Source organism: Diadema antillarum, unplaced genomic scaffold (genome assembly GCF_040938485.1).
Source record: "Diadema antillarum isolate AM-2024a unplaced genomic scaffold, OU_Dant_1.0 seq00002534_RagTag, whole genome shotgun sequence".
NCBI lineage: Eukaryota > Metazoa > Echinodermata > Echinoidea > Diadematoida > Diadematidae > Diadema > Diadema antillarum.
Genome location: NW_027273136.1, coordinates 47,169 through 62,055, shown reverse-complemented (window position 1 = coordinate 62,055; position 14,887 = coordinate 47,169). Strand labels below are relative to the sequence as shown.

The 14,887-nt window shown below is 43.8% G+C and overlaps 1 protein-coding gene across 1 annotated transcript in view; it reads left to right on the top strand.

Moving 5' to 3' along the window:
- The first annotated feature begins 5,721 nt into the window (after window positions 1–5,721).
- The window catches only part of LOC139714924 (UDP-N-acetylglucosamine--peptide N-acetylglucosaminyltransferase 110 kDa subunit-like), a 48,160-nt gene continuing 38,994 nt past the window's right edge, over window positions 5,722–14,887 (top strand). The window contains exon 1 of the mRNA XM_071626571.1: window positions 5,722–5,906. Within this exon, the coding sequence (XP_071482672.1) occupies window positions 5,787–5,906 (120 nt within the window). The 5' untranslated portion in view covers window positions 5,722–5,786. The remainder of the gene's footprint in view (window positions 5,907–14,887) is intronic.

The following is a 14,887-nucleotide window of genomic DNA, read 5'->3' as shown; positions in this document are numbered from 1 at the left end:
CGTGTGGCACATGTTTGTTTATTGTGACATCAGAGCGCATGCAATGGAACATTTTGGTCAAACAAAATTGCACAGCTGAGACAGCCAGAGCGTGCAATGGAACCTTTCACTAAATGTCACATGATGGGCAATCGACCAATCGGATAGCTACATTCTAAATAGGTGTTGTATAATTCCTAGATTATGCGAATAATATTATGAAGTATAATTGGAATTCTAGTAATAACAATGAAGTACAAGATGAAGAGGGTTAGCATATTCCTGCCTGCTTTGGCAGAGAGATCACACCAAGGAAATTCAAAGTCTTTTGTTATGATAATGAGTTTTGACACCCCAGTCCCCATAGATAGCGTGTATTCCCACTATTCGACATCTTTTTAGAGTATCCGAGGCAGTATCCAAACATTCACACAATCACTCAACGTCCGTTTCCACTAACATGGCACAGAGCAGAAAACTTATCAGTCATTCATTCGGAGCGGTCATATATATCTTAAGGCATGAAGCCAGACAGTTAAGGAGTTACGTCATGGAAGTTGCGACCACAGGTAGTATGGCAAATGAGTGCTTTCCAACGGGAAACCTGTCAGGAGAGGGCAGCACAGATGACAAGGCTGATCGATACGAGTCTACTTTACTGTATTTTCACTAACACATGCTGGTCAGACAAAAATATTACGATATTGGTGATAGATGAAGTAAATGGATCAAGCAATTGTTTGCGGCATCAACTAATCCACTGCTTTCAAGCTGAGTTATACTGTTTGTTGGTGTTTTTGCGCCAAGAATTTGTGATGAGCTCGGAAGTGTGCTCTGAAATTCCTGATGCCCGCCAACGTTCGCTGAGCTAGGTCAGGCAGGGAGGTGGGAAGAGATATCTCCCTGGGTCAGGCGAGTAACCTCAGCGCGGGCATTGGAATGGGAAGGGGAACCAGGCAGTCCCTTGGTAGGAGGGGTGGGGCTATCAGGATCGCGGGTGAGCGGGCGCCACGATCGTGTCCTCCACAAAAGGGGTAATCGAGACTGCTCTCTGGCAGTTAATATTGTCCCTGCGGACTTGGGAAGGACCCTGGAAAGTAGGCAAAGTGGAGGAAACATAGTAGGAAAGTAAAAATTCCCATGATATTGAAAAGGCATCGATAGCCTTAGGGGTCTTGTCGATAGCCTTAGGGGTCTTGTTCCCAAGAACAAGTACTTAACCAACTTCCTATTGGCACTGGATGCGAAAAGATCAATCTCGGGTCTGAAGGAAGGTATAGACGAGAGCAACGAAGATGTATATCAGGATGAAGACTAATTTCCTTCTTCATATCTCTCCGAGATAGATTAATTATCTGCTTCTATATGAGGAACACCAGCCAAGTGGGAAGCAGATAGCCAACAGTAGCGACCCAGCGACCACGCCCAAATGTCATGTGACAACTTATTAAGTAATGGAATACTACCACCCATTTTCCTGATGTAACTGACAGCTGCACTGTTATCTGACTTAATATGAATGTGTTGGTTATGGGAGGTGTCGCACAGGGAGGCAATACTGTAAAACATGATATATTCGCGGCATGAATTTTTCGGAAATTGGAGCTGATGGCCTTTTTTGCGGCATGAAATTTTCACGAACTACCACTGGCATTCAATGCATATAGTGTACAAAAGAACTTTCGCGTGCATTTTAATTTTGCGAATCTTCACGCTCGCGAAATTCGCGAAATTAAAATGCACGCGAACATTTCTCGTTTTACAGTACCTCAAGGAATAGCCAGTAATTCTAGTGCATTGATATGCAAATTAGCTTCCTCTCTAGACCAGACACCTTGAGCAAAGGAATTATCATTCACACAGAGTGCACCCCACCCGGAGATGCTGGTATCTGTACGAATTGTCAATGGATGACAAGAATGTCGATGCAGGACCCAAATTCCTTGCATGGCAAGGAAAGCCACCAACGAATTTCTTCAGTGGCATTATTGTTTATTGAATTAAAGGGATGCATTAAAATTACCACCTGACTCTTGCAGTGCTTTGGTTTTGCACGACTCTAGAACACGATAGTGCCAACAACCCGTCGGTACGGGATCAAATGAAGAAGAAACCAATAAACTTTGCTAAATCTCGAATTTTTGTCGAGGGAGACAACAAAATAGGATGCCCAGGATTCCTTATCTTGTCAATTTTTTCGTCTAGATGGCTTGCCACCAAATTAAAGCCTGAATAGGTCAGAGATGTCGTAGGGGAGATTTAGTGACTTCCCAAAATTAATGACAATCCCAATGATGTCAGCAAATCAATGACACAGTTCGTGTTAGCAATACTCTCCTCTTTAGAGCGGGCAAAAAATTAAAATATCGTCCAAATAAATCATTATTCTCATGCCTCTACTTCTCAGAGAAGCAATAACGGGTTTCATTACTTTAGTAAATACCCTTGGCGCTGAACTTAACCCAGAAGGCAAGCAAGTAAAACAATAAAAACGACCATTCCACGTAGAACAAATACTTTTGATAATCTTCCTGAATACGAATGGGAAAAAAATGCATCCTTGAGATCCAGTGACGGTAAGTAGTCGGATTGCATTGATTAGGATTTCTTTAACATTTCGAAGTTTCCATCTTGAAATGCTCATACTGAACGAACGAGTTCAGATTTTTCAAATTAATGAAGGGTCTGAGATCCCCAGTTTTCTTTGGAACTGTGAATATAGTGGACAGAAATGAAACTTCCCCTGGGGAAATTTCTGATGTTGCCCCTTTCTGGAACAATGAAAGAGAATTCCAGATTAGTGCCATCTCTTTGAAAAATCTGAAGAGTCCCGCATGTAAACGGGGACTTAGTAGTTTTTCTACATTAGAAGGTGTGTTGCTGGAAAATGTGACGGTATGTTCCATCCGCCTGCTACCGAACGCCCGACGACGCGGTCGGTCGGAGAAAGTGACTTTTTGGCCCACGAGGGAGGACTCACCAACATTCTTCAGGGTTGTTTGCAAGTCTTTCCCAAATAGCGTTTTCCCTACGGAGATCGATCTACTGCATAAATTATTATGCCCCTGTACTTTTAATTGAAAGCAAGTTTGAGCTCCTCTCGGGTCTCATGTTCATCTCACACGAGATGTCACCGCACAGAGTAACTCCGTCGACCGCCAGTCAAGCGACAGGCGCTGAATTGACTGACCGTTGCTCCCTAGCTGCTGTCTGCAGCTCCCGGGTGATTTTAGCATTTACTAAAGTGAACATTAACTGAATCACCGTCTTTTGCAGCTTTTGCACTACTGTCAGCTGGACAGTTTTCCCGGGGATCGTGGTGCACATTCTGCTTCTCGACTCTCGGTGCACTCGACACTGAAAGTGGGCGTCGAGGGTGTCATGTACAGTAGTGCATGGATTCTCTTTTCCACGCTCTCCTTTCAGGGGGGCAATGTGACTGCCTTGTCAGCTGTCAATCCATCAGAAACTGCTGGGCCGAATTCCTCAGGGCCTTCACACAAATTGTCTGCTTCCAGCTCTATGAGCGCGGCATTTGCACTGCCTCCCACGGGCTGTGCTGCCTGCACTTTGCTCTCGAACTCCGCCTTCGGGTCGTGGCTGAGCAGGTGAGTGGTTGCAGAATTCTGGCTGATTGACTCCACAAAGTGCTCAGTAAATCAATCTCACTACTCTGTGCCAAAAAATTAGACTGCAGCTCTACCTGACCTACAGCCCCGTTACCGGTGGCTGTGAAGCGTTGTCTTCTGTATCAGGTTTGTCACACGTCGAAAAAGATTAGTAAGCGAAGCTTTTAATGTGCAGTTGCACTGTGCAGGGAGGTGCTCACCTCCCTGCACTGTGCAAACTAACTCTCTGCCGAACACACGAAGAAAAGATGTCGAATAGTGGGAATACGCGCTATTTATGGGGACTGGTGTGCCAAACTCATTATCATAACAAAAGACTTTGAATTTCCTTGGTGTGATCTCTCTGCCAAAGCACGCAGGAATATGCTAACTGCATTCGTTCATGCGATAACTGGAGTAATATTGCCTGGAATGTTACCAAACTTGGTCCAAGTATAAAGTATGATGGGGCAATTACTCGATGAGATTTTGGGTGAAATCGGCTAAAGGCCAAAGGTCAAGGTCAAATCGTGAAATCGGCTAAAGGCCAAAGGTCAAGGTCAAATCGTGAAATTGTATCCGTTTACGCGATAGCGCTAGACTGGATCAAGAAAATTTCACCAAACTTTGTCCAGGGATGATGTATGATGGGACAATTATTTGATAAGGTTTTGAGTGAAATCGGACAGAGGTCAAAGATCAAGGTCAAATCCTAAAATTTATCTGTTTACGTGATAACTCGAAACTGGATGAAGCAACTTTCACCAACTTGGTAAAACTTGCTAAAAATGTTGCTATTTCCCCCATATCTATGCAATGCCCGAAGGTATTTTCTTGAAACTTAGTGTAGACATGAATGTACTACTGCTTAAAGATTCTCCGGAGAGAGTTTCATGTCATAAGGTCAAAAGGTCAAAGGTCCGGTGAAAATGTTACAATTTCCCTTTTCTCACAAATAGTTCAGTGTATCTTCATGGAGCTTGGTACATACGCATGTACTGACTGGCAAGGAGAATTTAGGGGTCATGGGTTAATAGGGGTCAAAGGTCAAGGTCAACTCCTCAAAATTTCACTATTTCCCTCATATACTACTACTAGTATATATGCAATGCAATGTATTTTTAAAACTTAATATCACATATACATGTATTACCTTATGGAGATAATCTCTGGGAAATTTTCTGCCAGAGGGTCAAAGGTTAAGGGTCAAAGGCCAGGCTAAAATGCGAAAAAAAACAACCCACCTATTTTATGCTGACCCCACCTATTTTATGCTGTAATCACACTTTTTCTTCATACCTTTAGAATTACTCAATGCATAAACTTATAAAAGGGTCGGTCAAAAGTCAAGTTAAAATTCTCAATTCCCCAAATACATGTACCTGCACTCTAAGACAATTATAGCAAACCTAGTGCAAGGAAAGTGAACAGTCAAGACATTTCTGACAAACCTGTCATTTCAATATTTTGCCAGTTGTGTGAAACTGTCATCACACATTGTGAAGAGATTGTACTACATTTATACACCTTTTGGGAGAATCATGCATTATGGCGGAGGCATACCAGTCGCCATAGCGACATTTCTAGTTTGGTATATACAATTGTTGAATATGTTGAAATACAGATACAAACCAAACGTGGGTGTCACATGTGCCAAATTTTGATGCGGTCCCACCACTGATGGCCGAGATGAGGGGGTTGGGATCTGCCCCCCTCCAGTTTTAGCATAGCCTGATTATTAAAGGGGATGGCTGGTAACTGATCAGCGGGAATCAGTGGGAATGCTGGGGGATGATTGTTCCAATCGTTGTGGGATTCATTTAAAAGTATATTATATATCTATTGTTGTATGAAAATTATTTGCTTCAGAATGGTCTCATATTCAAGTAATGTGCAGTTCAATGTTTCCAGGTTAGCATGCTTGTACAGTGTCGGGGCAATCGTTAACGGCCCATTAACTTGTAATATTTTACTCTTTCTTATCAGACTAATTTTTTAAGTAGACTACTGTTTAAGTAGGCCTAAAATTGGAATAGTCTTTCATCATCATAGGCAGGGCTGATTTGCTAAGCAGTGGCCATAGTAAATTGTTGTAAAAAACTGGCATTTTAGGGTGAGTTACAGTGAGCTGTCTGTACCCTCAACACATCTCTTCTTTGCTGCAGAATATCACCAACATTTGCAGATGCCTACTCCAACATGGGAAACACCCTGAAGGAAATGCAGGATATCCAGGGAGCACTGCAGTGCTACACCAGGGCCATCCAGATAAATCCGGCATTTGCAGATGCACATAGCAATCTAGCATCTGTACACAAGGTGTGTTGAGAGATAATACAAATGCAAAGGGAATATCTTCACTGAGCCATTGCATGGTTCCAATATTCACTGAATGGTCATTACCAGATGAAAGGCAGGCAGTCATGCATACTCTTTGGAATTACTTTCAGTCTCGTGTATTCTGGTGTTCATTGCTCTGTATTTTCTGTATAAAAAATACATATGTTTTGTCTTGCGCTCTTATTCCAAGAGTGTAAATATTGGGGGGGGGGGGGGTAAGATGGGTCCAAATGGGGACTTCAATTGTACATGTTTATATGTGACCCGCTACAACAAAATGGTCCTAAAGTCGCACACGGTCGAAGCCGTAAAAACCGAGTTTGAAGTCAAAGCATCAAAATTGGTCAAAACTTACGATTTTCTGAATTTGACATATTATTGGAGTCTGACATGTCTTCTATCATCTGTCGAAACTTTGAAGCAAAATGATGAAAGGAAAGACCAAAAAATAGCGTTTTCTGGGCCATGTTTTTTGGCGTTTCAACGAAGCAGAAACTGGTTCGAACATTTGGATTGAGCGCTACAGATAGGCTCCGCCCCTAACAACGACCAGAGCGATCTCATTGGTCAGTTTGCTGCTTGCCGCTAACCGAAGCGTGAAGCTCGCACACTCCCCAGTCGACTGGTGCGTGGTGGCGGGGTGCGCTATGCCCAGCCGCTTCTCCTGCCATCCTGGTCGCTGATTGGTCGGTGAGGAGACCGCCGACGCTGTGTTTGAATGAGCATTTCGGAGGTTGCTAGGGCTTACCTTCTATTGTCCGGAGGTGAATACTGACTTGCGTGTCCCTTGATCGTGATTGCATCGCAAGGAGAACTTTTAGGGCGCTTTTCTCGAAACAGTGATTTCCCAGACGTCTCGACATGCTCTCTTTTAAACATCGATAACTCCGCAGCCGATTATTTTTATAAGATGTGTTATATATCAATTTAAAGCAGAAAGATTCGGGAATTGCGTCATGCAATTTTCAAATAATCGACCTCGCCCGACTTTAGGATCATTTTGTTGTAGCGCGTCACATATGTCAAAACCCCTGAGATGAATTTTCACCAAACTTGGCAGGTAGCATGCCTAGGGGGTTAGAATCTCCATTTGTTCATCTGGGCTCCATGCTCCCCCTAGGGCCCCCCTCAATGTTCTGCGCAATGTATCGCCATGTTTCATGACTTTTTAAGCTAACGCGATCGCTCTTCGTCCAGTTTCCGTTGTGCGTCGTGCGTAACTTTTTACATTTTCATCTTCTTCTTGAAAACCCCTTGACCATTTTTCACCAAACTTGGCAGGTAGCATCCCTAGGGGGATAGGATCTCAATTTGTTCAAGTGGGTATCATACCCCACCTGGGGGGCCCCAGAGGGGCCCCAACCCCCCAAAATTAAGGAATCTTTAAAAATCTTCTTCTCTAGAACCAGAAGTGATAGAGCTAAGTTAATACTATGAGTTAGTACATTGATGACTGTAGTTTCAAGTTTGTTCATGGCAGAATCAGGGTTGCCCTCCTTGGGACCCGGGGGGGGGGGGGGGGGGGGGAGTTGGGAGGGGTCCTAATGGGGCCCAAATTGTACATTTTCATATTTTTCTTGAAAACGCCTCAATGAATTTTCACCAAACTTGGCAGGTAGCATCCCTATGGGTATTGTTACGGTCAAGTTTACACAAATGAATGCAAGGCGGTCACAGTGAATTGAAATGAACAAATCTTCCGGAGCTTTATTAGGAATTTGCTTAACAATCAGTTTCCAACCGGAATAATGATAATTGTTCAAAACATTACAGCGAAATTAACCATAACAATTGAATGTTAGATCGGATCGTTTCAACAAAAGATAACTCAGAGACAGATTATGTAATACCTGGCCAGGGTTTTACCCTAACAGAACCAACGTCGGGGCCCAACTCATCTGCGACGTGACGGGGAGGCGACGCCAGACGCTATCATATCACGTGGAGAGCGCGTCGATGCACGGGGACGTCGTCGAATCAGCAGGCGACGCTATCTCACTCAGGTCAGCTTGCAGCTCCGCGACTACGCCGGGTAAAAGGGCGTTGGCTGCCAGGTGCGCGTTGCCACTCACACAGTCTCGACGCCCTGGATCGACCTCGGCGTGGCTCCCACTAGTTGCCGTGTAGCAATCACAGGAATCACAGGTGGGCGTTGGCTCCAGACCGCCTGGTGGTTCGCCTGGCCAAGTCGACGAAAACCTATCGACGCCGTCGTCGTCGAAGGGAAACGGGCTAGAAGCAGGTTGGCGTCTCCTGGATTATCCTGCTATTTAGCACTTTAACTCAGTCCGCAGGATACTTGTCTCAGGGAGAGCAATTTCTCCCAAGACCATGGACGGGACGTTGAGAAAGTTATAACGGTCCTCTCTAACCGGAGTCTGATTGTCGACTGACGCGAACAATGGATTTTTTACATGAGCAATATTACATACATGGAAAATTCCGTCAGGCACGCCCAGCTTAATATATTCCTAACATTAAACTCAACCTGGGCGAAGTGTGTAAGGCTGCGGTTCAAAACGACTGACTCAAAAGGAGATTACGTAACCGGTAGTGTTTACAAACATTTGCGATCGTGCACGTGTGATTGCATACACATGATCATAAAACATGATGACCACATTGTTAAGTGATTACATGGGCAAATTCGTAACACCCCCACCCCTAAGAGAGAAAATATTGCTCTGAAGTAATATTTTCGTTGCTATAAAATAATATTTTCGTTATATCAAAACACGTTACAAATTTCAACTCCATCATCGTGCATAATTTGTAACAAATAACAAACATCGGCTATTTCTGAACTTCTTAAATCTTAGGGTAAGTCATCACTCACAATGTAATGGCTTAAATGCACACACAATATACATTATTTAACCGGTTCGGATTATAATAACACGGGAACATTATCGCATGTGTTTCACAGCATCATCTCTTCGCTTTGCTATAAGTTTGGCATTCTGTCTGTATTGTGACAGACCTGCATTACAAATCCTCTATCATGTTTGCTCATAATGTTTCCATACAAGTACCGGTAACAGTTAGTGGAGTAACTACTGTAAACATTTTCTGTTAAAAGGAAACACCTTTGATATTTCAAAAGGGGCCAGTTTATGTCTACCTTACAAAATACTTTTGTTGGTATCGTGTCCTTCCACAAAAACAAACAAACATTTGAACATTGTTTGTCCATTCGTTCAAATTCATTTCAATCCTTCCAGCTTGAAATGCGACACAACCTAGTATTTCTCATGATTTCAATTATCCCTTCCTCTTTTTCACTCACAAAAAAAAAAAGATGGCGGGAAGGAGACTAGCCATGTGTCCAAAACTTGAGACGTTTACACAAAAAAAAAAATGAACATTCCCATCCTACTTTGTGCTTTAACGGGAAACTACACTCCTGCTTGAGTTTTCCTAATGCCAACGTGACCTCCCATAGGAATTTCCTGAGCAACTCTCAGTATCTCCCTACGATAGTACACTGGCAACACTATTCGCTATACCACTGACCAGCTTACACTGGCCGGTCTATCAGGGGGGCCGCCCCTTCCTCATCAACACACCGGATCTCCTGTGGAAGCACTCCGGCATACTAGCAGCTTTAATCTCGGAAACAACAGTAAGAAGCCAACGTTCAAGTGTTGGATCTTTTTGCTGCGCTGCAATCAGGGAAGAACGACAACACTTGTCATCATTAGACTGAGCAGAAACATCATCGAAGTTAGCAGAAAACGTGTCTGCTAACCGAACAGAGTCATCTACAGACCCAAAATCATCTGCCTCGTCTTGCTTCGCCTGACCTGACTGTGACCTTGTCACCACACAAACAGGAAATACATCCGGGAATTCTTCAAGCAACTTTTCAGTTTCATGGTCAACTACCGGATCACTTGACACAATTGGTGAGACTGAGACCTTTCTCCCAGCCAAATCGTTCCCCATCAACAAATCAACCCCATCCATGGGCAGACCGGGAACCACACCAACCATAACAACTCCAGTGACTAAGTCACTCTTCAAGTGTATCCTATACAAAGGTACAGAAACGTAGGTTCCATCAATACCCTGTATCAGTGCACTAGCACAAGATGAGCCATCAGCAGGCAATTTATTCACATCACCTACAAGGAGAGACTGTGCTGCTCCGGTGTCCCGCAGGATTCTCACCGACTGCACTGCACCGTCATCAGACTGCCAAGAAACCACACCCTTTGACATGAAGCCATGGTAACACTCGGACATGTTATCTACACTTCCAGGGTTAATATTTCTATACACTATTTCAAGACGGTCATGCACAAAAATAGCAGCACAAGTTCTTTCTCCTAAAACTGCAAGTACGGGTTTGACACCCTGCTTTTTACTATCCCGTTGTAGCTTCCAACATTGTGTCTTAACATGTCCCTTCCTGGAACAATAGTGTCATGTCACCTCTTTCTATTCAGCCTTTCTCAACTGTTTAATCTTTGGCAAAGAAACATCACCGTCCAAAATCCTGCACTGAAAATTCCCTAGACATGGTTCAGTCTACTCCACAATTAACACAGCAATGAAAGCTTGACTGCAAACTTTGCAACTTTAAAACAACGAGAGCACAAGAACAAGCCTATATAGACTTAATTGGACAGTGTAATATACTGTATAAGGCTTGCGAAATTCGGCTTCCCGGACAAGCCCCCACTTTGTTACGGTCAAGTTTACACAAATGAATGCAAGGCGGTCACAGTGAATTGAAATGAACAAATCTTCCGGAGCTTTATTAGGAATTTGCTTAACAATCAGTTTCCAACCGGAATAATGATAATTGTTCAAAACATTACAGCGAAATTAACCATAACAATTGAATGTTAGATCGGATCGTTTCAACAAAAGATAACTCAGAGACAGATTATGTAATACCTGGCCAGGGTTTTACCCTAACAGAACCAACGTCGGGGCCAACTCATCTGCGACGTGACGGGGAGGCGACGCCAGACGCTATCATATCACGTGGAGAACGCGTCGTCGTCGATGCACGGGGACGTCGTCGGATCAGCAGGCAACGCTATCTTACTCGGGTCGGCTTGCAGCTCCGCGACTACGCCGGGCAGAAGGGCGTTGGCCGCCAGGTGCGCGTTGCCACTCACACAGTCTCGACGCCCTGGATCGACCTTGGCGTGGCTCCCACTAGTTGCCGTGTAGCAGTCACAGTCGGTCAAGGTCAAGGTCACACAAATGAATGCAAGGCGGTCACAGTGAATTCAAATGAACAAATCTTCCGGATCTTTATTAGGAATTTACTTAACAATCAGTTTCCAACCGGAATATATTGTTCAAAACATCACAGCGAAATTAACCATAACAATTGAATGTTAGATTGGATCGTTTCAACAAATGATAACTGAATTAACTTTAAGTTAGTCAAAGACAGATTATGTGATACCTGGCCAGGGTTTTACCCTAACAGAACCAACGTCGGGGCCCAACTCATCTGCGACGTGACGGGGAGGCGACGCCAGACGCTATCATATCACGTGGAGAGCGCGTCGATGCACGGGGACGTCGTCGAATCAGCAGGCGACGCTATCTCACTCAGGTCAGCTTGCAGCTCCGCGACTACGCCGGGTAAAAGGGCGTTGGCTGCCAGGTGCGCATTGCCACTCACACAGTCTCGACGCCCTGGATTGACCTCGGCGTGGCTCCCACTAGTTGCCGTGTAGCAATCACAGGAATCACAGGTGGGCGTTGGCTCCAGACCGCCTGGTGGTTCGCCTGGCCAAGTCGACGAAAACCTATCGACGCCGTCGTCGTCGAAGGGAAACGGGCTAGAAGCAGGTTGGCGTCTCCTGGATTATCCTGCTATTAAGCACTTTAACTCAGTCCGCAGGATACTTGTCTCAGGGAGAGCAATTTCTCCCAAGACCATGGACGGGACGTTGAGAAAGTTATAACGGTCCTCTCTAACCGGAGTCTGATTGTCGACTGACGCGAACAATGGATTTTTTACATGAGCAATATTACATACATGGAAAATTCCGTCAGGCACGCCCAGCTTAATATATTCATAACATTAAACTCAACCTGGGCGAAGTGTGTAAGGCTGCGGTTCAAAACGACTGACTCAAAAGGAGATTACGTAACCGGTAGTGTTTACAAACATTTGCGATCGTGCACGTGTGATTGCATACACATGATCATAAAACATGATGACCACATTGTTAAGTGATTACATGGGCAAATTCGTAACAGTATAGAATCTCATTTCCATCAAATGGGCACCATGCCCCACCTGGAGGCCCCAAGGGGCCTAAATTGGGGCCTAAATTATAAATTTTCAGCTTTTTCTTGAAAACCTCACGAATTTTCACCAAACTTGGCAGGTAGACTTCTGAGGGGGATAGAATCTCAATTCCATCAAACGGGCACCATGCCCCACCTGGGCCCCCCCCCCCCCCCCCCCCCCCCCCCGGGGGGGGGGGGGGGGGGGGGGGGGGGGGCCAACCCACCCCACCCCCCAGTAAGGACTCTTTAAAGATTTTCTCTAGAACCAGAAGTGATTGCGCTAAGTTAACCCTATTTTAACTGGGCTATTTGAGACCAACTTTTTACTGGGGGGGGGGTCAATTTGACCCCCCCCCCCCCCCCCTTCAGATCTCGGCCGCCGATCACGCAATCGCCGCTAAATTTTGCCTGAACATAGAGCCGGGTATCAACTACAAGATTACATGGTCATACAATAGAAAAATTTTGATTTTCTATTTTTAGTAAATTATGCAATTTTACGCATGAAATCATATTTTCACCTATAACTCCATTAAAATTACTGAAGGATTGCTAAATTTTTGTGTCAGTTCCTCAAGACACATTGAACAATTTTCTTGTAAAAAAATAGCACAATCGAAATCGGTTTCTTTTGTTTTTTTATTGTTTTGTTAATTTCTTATGTGTTTTTTCGACCTTTTGTTTTCTATTGGTTTTTTTTGCCAAAATTTGTTGCAGGCTCTTTTTCAAGCTTATCTACATTAGAATTGATTAATTTCAATGGTTAAAAGTTGAAATAATCCAATTTATATCAATCTAACCAAAAAAACACAATTTGCATTGGATTTGCACACGATATCATGAATTTGAGCTGTGTTTGGGTTGACATGCATATGCAAAACATTACATAACTTCAGAACGGTGTACCCAGACGTCGCAAATTTGGTCTCAAAATATGCGGGAGACTTCAATGAAAAGAGTCGTGAAACAACGCGGCGAAATCTTTGAGCGTTGCGGAATCATGGTGCGAAATGTCGAGGGGGGGTCAATTTGACCCCCCCCCCCCAGTTAAAATAGGGTTAATACAATGAGTCAGTATATTGATGACTGTTGTTTCACGTTTGTTCATGGCAGAATCAAGGGTGCCCCCCCCCCCCCCCTTGGGACCCAAGGGAGTGGGGTGGGATGGATCCAAATGGTGATGTAAATTGTACATGTTCATAATTGTCGAAAACCCCTTGATGAATATTCACCAAACTTGACAGGTAGCATGCCAGGGGGTTAAGATTTCAATTCGTTCAACAGGGCACCATGCTCGCCTTGGGGGACTGAAGGGGGCCTATTCCCCCCCCCCCCCCCACCCCGCCCAACATTAAGGAATGTTTACAATTCTTCTCTAGAACCAGAAGTGATAAAGCAAAGTTACTTTGAGTTTGTACATTGATGACTGTAGTTCCAAGTTTGTTTATTGCAGATCCAGGGTTGCCCCCCCCCCCCCCCTCCCCCGAGTCGGGGGGGGGGGGGGACCAAACGCGGACCTAAATTTTCATCTTTTAGCTGAAAAGAACATAATGGATTTCTCCAAACTTGGCAAGTATCATTCCTAGGGGGATAGGATCTGAAAGTGTTGGAATGGGCACCATGGTTTCCTTGGGGGCCCCAGGGGGTCCAAATGTCCTAAATTATTAAAGGAATATTCAATGATATTCTTCTCTAGAATCAAAAGTGATAGGGCTTTAAGTCTCTCTTTTTTTTTTTTTCAAAATTGCATAATCCAACATTCTATAAAGGACAGTGTCCTTGGCATGTATTTTTACCAGTGTGATGAAATATGCAAATGGGCACCATGCCCCCAGCTCTCAAAGCTACCCCCACTCACAAGTTTCCAATGTTATCAGGTAAGAGTCTGCAAGAATGCATGGAAGGTGAACTTGCGATACTCGGGTGAGCGCAAGACCCCAGGGTCTCTTGTTTCTTTCAAGTTTCCCGCATCTTTTGACACCAAATTTGCGGTTCCGAAGTTAGGCATAAATATGTACATGCACGTCAGACCAAAAATTGCTCAAAAACGTGAATTCATGTACACTTTCAATGCAAATTGGGCTCACAGGCAAATTTCATAAAAGCATGATTATTTTGGGGTTTTATTGATTAAAATCAATCAATAACATATTTTCATGTTTGGAACAATGTCGCGGATAAATTTCATCCAAAAAACAAAGAAATATGTAAGAAATTAAAAACAGTAAAATACTTGAGAAATGTGCCTGATGGCACGATTTATTTTCTCTTGCATTTGCTAAGGACACTAAAAAGAATATTTACACAAAAATGTGCATATTTTGAGCTTCACTTAGTGTAGAGATTTATACCATATAGTCTGATTTTATGCATCATTATGCATAAATTAGCATAATGTAGCATAAATGATAATTTGTTTTGAAAAATCAACTTCACAGTATTTTAGATTACGTCACAGGCAATGTGTGTGCCAATTTTCGTTGCAGTAGCGCGGTTGACGGCTGAGATCTGGAGGGGGGCCTTGGAGCCCCCCCGGTTCTATTATCTACCTTTTATAGCCCAGCCTAGTTAGGGTTAACATATGTCGGTATCAAGTTGATGGAATGTGTAACCCTGTAATTTTCATGAAAAATGAATTTTTGTGGAATTCCCTTCATATTTTCTTTATATTGTTGTACACACATAACATAACCTCT